This window comes from Athene cunicularia, assembly GCF_003259725.1.
Source record: "Athene cunicularia isolate RWA chromosome Z unlocalized genomic scaffold, athCun1 chrZ_part2, whole genome shotgun sequence".
Lineage (NCBI taxonomy): Eukaryota > Metazoa > Chordata > Aves > Strigiformes > Strigidae > Athene > Athene cunicularia.
Genome location: NW_020799143.1, coordinates 12,339,256 through 12,350,646, shown reverse-complemented (window position 1 = coordinate 12,350,646; position 11,391 = coordinate 12,339,256). Strand labels below are relative to the sequence as shown.

General features: G+C 39.6%; 1 protein-coding gene across 2 annotated transcripts in view; it reads right to left on the bottom strand.

Annotated features, from left to right (window-relative positions):
* PTCH1 (patched 1) overlaps positions 1-2,118 on the bottom strand; it is a 45,647-nt gene extending 43,529 nt beyond the window's left edge. For both annotated transcript variants that reach the window (XR_003400152.1, XM_026866380.1), the window contains exons 1-3: positions 1,933-2,118; positions 581-650; positions 379-470 (exon numbers count right to left, since the gene is read on the bottom strand). Coding sequence is in view for 1 of the 2 variants with exons in the window: in XM_026866380.1 (XP_026722181.1) it covers positions 379-470; positions 581-650; positions 1,933-2,063 (293 nt within the window). In the remaining variant the exon portion in view is untranslated. The remainder of the gene's footprint in view (positions 1-378; positions 471-580; positions 651-1,932) is intronic.
* Positions 2,119-11,391: the final 9,273 nt, after the last annotated feature.

Below are 11,391 nucleotides of genomic sequence, written 5' to 3'. Positions count from 1 at the left end.
GGGGGGGGGGGAACCAATCAACCAAACAAAAAAGCTAACCAAAACGAAGTTTATTTCAAGCAAGAAAAAAAGAGAGACATAAAATTCTTAAAGCCTGAATTCAGAACTTACATTTTATTTTGCATGCTAACAGAATGGGAAAAATAACACAGGATTTAAATAGATGCCTACAAATCACTTCCTAGAAACCGGAAAATCTTTGTTCAATTTAAAAAAAAAAAAAAATCCATGCAGTTTTCTGTAGAGATACTACACTTTATCCCGCATTTTTCTGTTAAACCATAATCTGAATAAACAATGGGAATGCAACTGAAAAACCATACATAGTTACATGATTAAAACCAATCAGATCAAAAAGTTATAAAAAAACATGCTTACAATAGATAGGCAGTTCCTGACTGTAGTTTTGCTCCCTCCCAGAAGCAGTCCAGAGGAGTGATAATTAAGCAAGGATAAAGATATTCTATGATCTGTCAAAATCAGAAAGGGGAAAAACAGTTATACTAAAATATAATCAAAGCAACACAAACTGAATCATGAGAATACACAAATCTTGTAACTAAATGCCTGCTACATGTACCTGATCCATGTAGCCTGCTTCTGTGATGAGTTCTCCTGATTTATAACACAGATGTTCCAATTTCCACTGTCTGTAACAAATATAAACAACAAATATTTTTTTTCTTGTACAATTACTGAAAAGTTAATTTAAAATCGTAACAGATTTAAAATTGCAACTCATATACAGAGTTTGGCCTCAAGTAGCAAATCAAGGAGAAAGGCAAATATTATTCAGCATAGATATACTACACCTCACAAAAAAAGGCTTTTCTTTTTGTAGTTACAGACAAGCATTTGTTTCAGTTATTCTCACATTCTCTGTAAAACTCATTAAAAATAATGGAGCTGCTTTTGGATATAGAGGCTAGTCAACACATGCTAAAGGGACAGAAATCCATCTTTGTATAAATGAGTGACTTAAAATACCACTCAGTGACCCAAGTGAGAGAGAAGCCAGCTCCAGCTCAGCGGACTAGAATATTCCCAGATGACCCACACGTGCAGGAGAAAAGAAACCATTAGGATTTCTACCTTCCTTTTTCAGATATGTTACTATCTCCACCACCATAACTTCTAACACCTTAGACAAGGCAGGAGCTGAGTAAAAGATGACTGGCGCCTCAGCACTAGTTCACTGAGGCATCAGCTGGATGTGCTGAAAAGATGTGCTGACTTCATGCTTCACAGGCAGCACCCCTAGGCGCATCATCATGTAAATAGCAACCCTGGAGGAACCACTTTTCAGGGAGACATCTCACTAACCCAAAGCTGGTACCTTTCTAAGGTGCACCTTTATTTTTCTGTTGGACAACATACATTTCCCAACCTTTAGTATGTGCACACAGACACTATGAAGGCCAACTCTGTCATGTCTATGTTATTAAACAGCTATTATTCCACTTACTGCCATTTCTCATACATCTGCATTCCCCTTTATATCCAAACTGTTGGAAAGATAGTAACCTGTGCAGTTGTTCACAGTCATTCTGCAACTCATGATGGTGTCAGCAAGTGAATTCAACTCTAATATGGAAGGATTTTCAGTGTTAGCAATCCATCCATAAGGTCCTATGTTTAAGAGCACAGACATCACTCCTTTACCAAGACAAATGCTGGGTATTGTAGCACTGCTCACAGGGTTACACTCTCAGAATCTCTTCCAACACCACTTACCCCATTTTATTTGTTAAAAGCTTGACACTGCTATCATGCCATGACATCAAGTATCAGAAACCAGTGACATTCAAATCAAAACACAGTCCTAAGGGGAAGACTCTGAACTGCTAACCACTTAAAAACACATGGAGGGAAGCATGTGCCCACTTTTCAGCTGTTACAGACAATTAAGAAAACTTTTGCTTTTTCCCTTACCTGTTGTACATATAAACATGTACTCTGCTGGCCTGAAGTGCGGAGTCAAGGTGCTGTCGAAGTGCTTCTGTTGTTAGTACATTAGCACCATCTTCCTGTGGAGTCTGAATCATGAGCTGGGGGTTAAACATGGCTTCTTCTCCAATCTTCTGCCGTGTATAATTTAACTCCTGACTCACTCGTCCACCAACTGATGGATAAATATCAACAGCTTTGTATTAGTCAGTAACTGCTTATTCTGGATTCACTTGATAAGCAGTCTCCCGTCAGAAAAACTCGACCAAGTGCAAGGACTATTATTTCTCAAATTGATCATAGTATAACTCTAAAACTAGCTCTGTAACAACTTTAGTAAACACTGAAAACAAAACCCATATTTCTCATTAAAATAGGATTGTCTCTACTGCACTATACATTGATGTGTAAACTGGAGCCTCCAACAGTTTTTATTACATTATACCCATCTCCCATATGTAAAAATTAAAAAATGAAAGAAAAAAGAAAAATATTTTCCTTGCAGAGCAGACCAAATACTATGTTACAATTTCTTACACTTGTATAAACAGTCTGCTCCAATGGCACACGTCAAGATAAATGGCTTTAATTTACACTCTTCTAAATAATTTGGCAAAGGCAGGAGGAGAATGTTTCTCTTCAATTAAAAAAAGGGATGAGGGAAAGAGTGAGTACGAGTGCTTCTTTCAGCCTTAAATAAAAAAGAAAAAAAAAATCCACGTTCACATAAGGAGATGCAGTTCTGAGTGTCACAGAAAGGACTGTCTACAGTTAATTTACCTCAGTGGTCCAGTATCTGCATAACACAATGTGACAGATTCATTCACGTGCAACATCTGTTGTAAACCCACATGCGCTCAACAGTGTGCTCCGTATTAAAACATGGTGGAAAAAAAAAAAAAAAGGGAAAAAGACAGAATGAGGCTGCAAAGTCGATGGGCTCTAGAGGGAGCCATATTCAATTTGCCTTGCCAGAAAATATTATGTAAGAATGGAAAATTATCTTCCCTCTTACAAAAAGAAGCATTCAGCTAGATTTCATATACTTTATATAACCTCCCCTGAAGTCTCTCTAGCAAACGCATGTGGGAGGCGGGGTCAATTAATTCAGCCTATTAGCTGAAACAAGACCACATCCAGATGAGGAGGAGAAGAATACCACCACCATGTTTCCATCCCTTACAATTTATTACCTCTATTGCTCCGCTAAGCTCAAGCTACAAACCTGGTCTAATTCATAACATTTTTTTTCAGTCCTAGTCAGTTTGGCAGTGGTCATCTGAATTACTGCCAAAGTTCAGTTCTGCAAGTGTGAACAGAAATTAGGCATATACATCTATCTCTTCCTAGTCTTTATCACGGAAGACTGACCTGTAACCAGTTGGCAGTATGGCAGATGACATTCCCAAGACTGGAAAGGGACATACTTTTTCAATCACTTGGGCCTTCAACACACCTGTAATCCCACTGGGGCTAAAAGGACCACCAAGCAAGAAGCTGGGGCCCTGCATGGATAAAGCTGTCAGAATGAGACCCTCAACAATTAAACCATACACTCATTCTGGCATGAAGCATTGCTTAATTTCTAGTTCAAGAATTCTTCAAATAAAAGTTTCCACAAGGGCTCAATTTTTTCAGCCTGTCATATATGGCATTACCTCCTTCACACCAAGCAACAGTGACCAGCTCACAGTAAGAAAAAAATAAAAATCAAAGTACAACTTCCTTACCTATAGTCCCTTTATAATTTAACATTCATCTTATTATAGTGAGAGAACATATGATCATTGAGACTGTGTATGCATGGTAACAAAAAGCTATCATTTGAAGTTTGTATCAATAATTAAACCCTAAAAATACTTTCACACATCAAGCTCATGTTTATGCTCACTGCTGTCTTTCTCCACCAACCAGCACTCTATGATATACTAATAAATTTTACCTCATATTACAGAAATATGGCGCAAGGGTATGGGAACAGAGTTATCCTGACCTGCATGTATGTCTTGGAATCTGAGCTTTCTTTTGCAGTCCTTTACACTGCAAGTGCTTCCAAAGACAAAATGTGTCTCTCCCTCTTTTGTGTCTCAATGCCAGACAAAAAAATAAAGCCCAGATTTTAAGAGGACTGTGGAGTCTACCACTAACTTCTGCTCCTGGTACTATATTCTCACCCATCGCACCCACACTTTCCTTTGGTATTTTACCATGAAATGAACCAACAAATTGTACTTCATGCAAGAAAAAGGGAGGCATTCCCATCTCTGCTGAAAGTGACCAACTGTTTACTATCAACAGAAATTACTGCTTCCTAATCAAGGTCCTGTCAAACCACATTAACTTCACAGAACAGGGCAGATTTAGCTAATCAAAACTGCATCACACACATCAGTCATCAGAACAGGAGCTGTTTTTTTTTCCCCTTTTAACATTCAAAACAGGAACAGCAAAACCACCCAAGAAGGTGGGCACATGTTCCAGAACACGGCGGATTCTCTTTGCATCCTTCTTAAGGTATTACACCATTTAATTATTTCTTTGATGGGTCTCTTATGTGCATCTCTTCAGCCACATAAAGGTAACCATGGACAAATGTAGATAATTTATACAACATAACAAACAAAAATAAATTGACTGGAAGAGGAAGACTGCCAAAGTCAGAGTATGTGAAAACAAAGGGACAGACCAGAAGCAAGAGGATTCATCACTGGCCTTGCAACATATCAGAAGAGCAAAAGGAAAGGAAAAAAAAAAAAAAAAAAAATTTAAGAAGTTTCTACCAGTTATGTTTCCATTCATTTTAACTGAAAGTTTGCAAAGATGACTGGAGGCTGCCATACCCAGAGATCTTAAGCCTCCACAGCTAGCTGTTTTAAAAATCAAGCGCTCTTGTTGCCTTAGATTTTTTTTCTCCAGATGGTGCAAAAATCTAGGAGAGAAACTGCTAAAAATGTCACTGAAATGTACCTAAAGCTTCTGGCCTCATTGGGCTGAAAATACACAATAATACGCTCAACACTTGCACACTCTGTAGAAAGTAATTCCTTACACTTGTAAGAAAAAAAAAAAAAACCAAAAACACGACCAGTGAACAAAATCCTGTGTGGTTTTCCTTCATGGACTCTGTTGGTGACAACATTTTACACTCAAAATGCTACTGACTTAAAATCTATGTATGGCATACAGTACCAATACTTCCCATTTTATTGCATATCAAAGACAGAACTATTTCATTTTAATATTCTGGTGACAAAATCCACGTATCACTGTCCTTTTTCAATATATCAAAAGCTACTTGATGGCATTTGAGTCCTTTATTACGTGAGTCCTTATAATTTAGTGCCTAGACAACACAGTTGTGGCACAAATTCCCACAAGCCAAAGTGCCGATTTAAAATCAACAGACTGGTACATTGTCTCATGGCCAATAGTAACACAATGCAGCAGTTTGTATGCTATCCTTCCAGCAATGTCATCAGATTCTGGGTGTCTGCCTACTAGAAATTACATACTATGCCATCTATACAATATAGCTAACAAAAAGAAAAAAAAAATCACAACAACGTAATAATACCAGTGTCCTGGCATAATTTCTCACTTAATATATCAGTTTTTAATTCTCAATAATGTGTTTGAAGGCTAGTGTTCAACACAAGACAGTTTTACTGACAGCATCTTTGTTGCTGAGTATCAGTTCCTGTTAAAACACTGTTTTTTCCAGAGAAGAGGAAAGTCTCTTCCCCCACCTCCGTCCCCAATATCCATAGGCTTTCCTCTTTGCTCTTTGCCAGAACATGTGATATCTGCCTTGAGCAAGTCAGCATCCCACACAATGCAACACACTGACACTCCTCCTGAACCTCCCCACTGACCTGAACGGAAGCTGGTCAAGCTACCAATTTCTTTGGTTTTCTGAAGAGCCTGAAGAGAGCAGTAATTGTCAGTATGGACACTGGATTGCTAAGAACTATGTAAGGACAGACCACTGTGTCTCCCTCCCCCATGAGCAATGAGTAGCTGTCAGGTAGTAACAGGTTTTAGTCATCCTTAACTTGAGGCAGACCTGAATCCATGACCTATAGGGGTCACAGTCCCAGTGCTTCAGTCATCACACATTAAAATGCTTTGGTGCATCTTCGGTGAGAAGCACCCAGAAAACCAAAACTGCTTGCATCTAGTATACATCTGCACAACACTGATGCGCTCTCCAACAACATGAGAGTAAAGACATACTTGTTTTCATTGGTGCAATTTCTGACAGAGTTCCTTCCACTGCCTCACTAACAATTTTGAAGTTACCGGCTCATTCAGCTCATGTGCTCATTTCCACTGCGAATGTTACTGTCTTACCTACACTTTTCTCACAATTAGCATTCAAAATTTACATGGCATTACATTAACATGCTTGTAAAGAACTCTGGAATCCACCATGGGGAACTGCAGTCCCTTCCACACAGAGTAGTCTCAGGAGTGAATTTGACCTCTGCTACACTAAGAGATTGATCCTAAATCAAGCACTGAGTGATACCCCAAAATCACTGCTTGTTATTTTACAGTCTGGTTGCTAAAAAGGCATGAAATAATTCTTTCTCAGAGTATCTTACAATGTTCCATTTCAGGTTACTGGAATTGCATCACATAGTCTGAGGTTTTGGGTTTTTTCAGACATGAACACTACTTCTATTAACCATTCAGAAGTTACTGTGCAACTGTGCACCAAGTAGCTTAGTAGAGAGAAACATTCTTGCTTACCAATGCGGGAGACAGACTTTGAGAAACCAAAGCCAAGATTTCCAGAAATACCTACTGTTTTTCTGGAGCCTAAATTTTTTCATGACAATCCTGACATGCATAAACAAAGCAGTTTTCTGGAGAACCTCTCTTCTGAAGTCTATGAGCCTTAAGGTGTTTCCACTTGAGCACTTGTAGGGGGGCAGACAGATTTTTGCTTTGTTTGAGCAACACCATCTTTTTCATTACTGTAAATGTGTAGCATTACAGCAATCCAGCCCAACCTTTTTACAGTGACTACTCAAAGCAATAAAATCATACCTCTAATAGTCATGGATATCTCACACAAGCAGTGTTTTCACTTCATCCCTCCAAAAGCTACTGACCCTTTTCAATAAATTAGATGTGTAGATTAGTACCCCTTAGAACACTTCTGTTATGGCCTGAGCAATAACCAATGAAGATAACCTCTGCATATGTTATCACAACAGGAACTGAAGACAAACAGAAAATAAAAACCCTTTGTGACTCAGTAACCATATGAAAACAAAGACTGAGAATAATATCCCAATCTGTTCACATGAGACTCGACCTTCTCCAGCAACCCCAAAAAGCAGCAATGTGCAGAGAAAGACAGGAGCAGGCCCGAGTTGCAAGGAGACGACAGCACCCTGCTACGCAATGCACTCCACCCCGAGCAAATGCCGATGAAAGCTGCCGGCGCCTTGCCTTCTCACCCTTCAGGACCCTGTCTCAGTTGAGATGGGAACCAGGAAGGGTCTTTGTCTTCACACTTCTCTCCCTGGCATACTACATAGCCTATCTCCCCTAGGACTGCTGTAAAGGGCTTTCTCCCATTCTACTTCCTCATGTAGTGTCTCCACGTGCTGTTCCCATGTGCATCCCTATTACACATATATACAGGTGTTACTCAAAAACTAGAAAATGAAACTACTTTTAGTCCATTACAATAGCATGCAGATAAACCAGCCAGCTACAGCTTTGACTCCCTGTCCTAATTGCATACTAGGATTTGAAGTGTTCACACTCACCACATAGCAGAAGACAGTACCCTAATGACATCAATGGCAGTTTCCATTTCTATTGATAAAGGAGCACAGATCTCATGAGAACAAAACATACCAGCCAATTACTACTCACATAGGATTGAAACCTCATATAAAGAAACTGAGACTCAAGAGTTGAAGTTCTCTGTCAGATATGAAGATTACCCTGCCTCTTATTGGGCACAGAAAAATAATGACCTTTTGATTTAGAGCTTCCTGTTGCTCTCTATAGAGTTCTGTCTTCACATTCTTTCGGATGTTTCGGTTTGTCTGTGCTGCTCTTTGTCAGAATATAGTTTTTCTGCACAGAGACAATATCAGTTAGCATCCTGACAGAAGAGCAGAGAACACAGCAGATTCATCAGAATTATCATTCTCTAGGCCTGACTGGCATAGTACAGGGTAAAACTGTTTGCTGGGAGGTAGTGCAAAACACTTGTGTTGAAATTCAAGTTCAGTTTGTACAAGAAATGGGACTGGTTGACAGGTCCACTTTTTAAAACTTTTATGTTGTCTACTTGTAGAGTCAGAACTGCTATTGTTTTATGGTTGAACTCTGAATTTACTAACTACTGACTGTAAGAGATTATCAAGTATTACATGTATTCTAACAATGCTAAGGATGGTTCTCATAAACCATAGATAATGAGAAGGTTTTGGCTACCTGAGATGGGGTTTTTTTTCTACTAATTTATTTAACTATGCAAAATAAAGACTTCATAGGCAGTGACTGAAACTGAGCTACCAAAAAAAAAAAATTGTTGAGAAATGATGAGCTTACAAGAGCTAGAACACAGTGGTAAGCAGTGTCTTAAAGAGATTACATGGTCGTTCAATGGTCTGTGCAAAAGCTCAATGAAAAATTATCATCTTTATCACGTAATTAGACATGATCTATGACAGCACTGGACTACAGGCAGCCAGGAATTCCATGCTGTGTCTAGGGTTTCTCACACAGCATTTACTTTGCTGAATACACGTATCTGCATTTGTATAGCTCACACAGAATAGCAACAGTTGTGTCTGCTCAGGTTAAGACAGCCTGTGCTGTACCATCTCTCTTCCCAATGTCCAGGTGGACACTCTACACTTCCCCTTTCCCCCATTTTCATGTCCAACAAAAAGGACACCATCTGTGTAGAATATCATCACATCCCAATGTGAAGGTTTAACCAACTTTAATCTCTCTTTAGCACCACTGACTTCTAGGAAAATCTAGAAGCAGTGTAGCCATCTCAAACATTTCTGTCAGAGTGAGGATTAGGTAACACCAGCTTCTTTTTTTCTTAAAAAAAAAAAAGCAAAAAAAAAGCAAAGATAAAAGACTGTGGCCTACAAATGCAAAAAAGTTACACACATCCCACCCAACCAACAGAGCACTTCAAAAGGCTGCTTTTTATCTCCCAACCCATCATATAAGTTACTCCTCACAGATGCTGGGGATGACTCCAGTGTTGCTGTTACAAATTTCATTAATGCTGACAGAATTATGAATAGCAAAAATAAAATCACACATCAAAGATGGCTTTTCATTCTGTCACAGTCTGACAAAGTTTAAAGCTGCGACAAGGACACAAGGCTGTCTGCATACTCAGGAAGACAGCCCAAGAACAGCTGCCTCTGCTTGTAGTGGAAAACCTTCCCTGTAATTTTAGGAGCGAAAACCTCTTCTTTCTAAAATTCAAACTAAAGCTGATTTTTACATGTATGCATTTGTATTGCCCATAGGGAGGAAAACATTACTTTTGATTGGGTAAAACAGATAGCTAAAAAAACCCCACCCAGACACGTTTTGATGTATTTCTTGCTTGGTATCCCTCTGGGTTGAGAAACTGGAAAAGTGCAGTAAAAAACCCAGCAAACCAAAATGAACAGTATAAACTGAACAAGAAAAACCCCAAAACCATGCAAGCAGCTTTGAAATGTACAGTAATATGTAAAACTGGTGCATGCAAATCAAACTGTCCAACTAAACATAAAACGCAGTAGCTGCTTACTGAGCAGTGACACATGTCCTTGGTAACAGGATATGGGCCATTCACCTCTGGGTCACTGGTTCTAATCCAGCCAGGAACAATAGTGACCACAAGTTGTTTACCATCTGACAGCTGTTTGCTAGCTTATGTGAAATGACTTGGTGGTCTCAGTCCATTTCCTAGTGGGCAGGTGTCCATATTATAGAAAACCACCATCACAATGGGCATCCTTGTTGACCATCCCAACAAAGAGACTGAGGAATTAACAGGCATGGAGAGCAAACTATCCTTTCTTCCAAAGACATGGTCCCTTCAGGTCAGAGCTAAGCCACAGCTTTTGGTGGAGAAGCCCAACTATTGAATTTTATGGCTGAAGTAGCAAAGGAATAAAGGACTCTAGACTCTGCTTTTTCCCAGAAATCAAGGAGATGGCCTAGAGTCAAGATAGGCAGCTAATACAGACTATTGCAACTCTCCAACAGTTTATGGTCATGTAACAGTTTACACGGGCTGAGGAGCAAAACGGAATTTTATTTTTCTGTAGTTTAAGAAAATATTTGAGCATACTTCATGACAGGCCAAAATCCTCAACTGTACGTGAAAGTGACTAAGCTTCCAGGTGTTCTGCTGAGAAGGGTATGTAAGGGGCTTCAGGGTCTAAACCTAAGGATTTTAAAACAGCTAAATATAATTGTTTTAAGTTACTTTAACTTGAATAAGAGCTTCTGCTGGGTAATATGTTAAAAACAATTTGCTGTGTTGTTCCACAGCAGCCAGCTTTCCTCTAGGCCCAACTTTTCATTTAACCTCTCAATGCCCTTCCCTCAAATATGTAATTGTTTTCCTGTGTGGTTAAAAGCAGCATTTTAAAGTCTTTTCATCTGCACTCCTGGGATAGCACAAATTTCATCTGTACATGGAGTGGCACAAAATTTCAATTCAATTTTTTAAAGGAGCAGCAAACAGCAATGAAAGAAATCTTCATCCAGAACCTTTTAGGGCATACCATTTCCCAAATAGTGCTTTTAGGAGACAGCAAAAGTAACATACAGAAAAATGTAAGGAATGAACATGTTATGAAACAGGGTACAGTTTCTTTTAAGTATTCACTGCCAGCTGCTTGTGTACCATCTGTTGTTGTCTAAGCAGCTTCCTTCTGAATGGTTTTGCACTGAAGCAGAACTGCTCTCACTGTTGGACACAATCAGATCAGGTCAGCATTCCCCCCAGCACCAAACCTGCTGCCTGTCACAGCTCCCCCACCTCGATATTTCTTACTCGCCACCAGCTCTCAAGACAGTGCTGCATCTGTTAGGAGGCCCATTTTTCATAGTTTGCTCGCTATTCACACAAAGCAGCAAAGAGTGCATTTAATTTTGTGCAGGATACAATCAGATTCCCATCAGACACTCCCGAGAGCGTGACCATATGGCCGAGTTTATTCTGAAGCAGAAAGGGCTGGGAAAGAAAAAAGCTAAACAAATAACCAAGCACACCCCACAACACAACCTTTATTTTCTACTATGGCTGCTCTGATCATGCAGGTAATTCCCCTGTACTACCAAGCCCACCAGACTACAATGTCTGTCTCCCCTCTGGACGAGCCATCCACAAGAAGCTGCGGGCAGGGAGGAGACACGCCCCCGCCGCGGGTACACCTGTCTCTTATA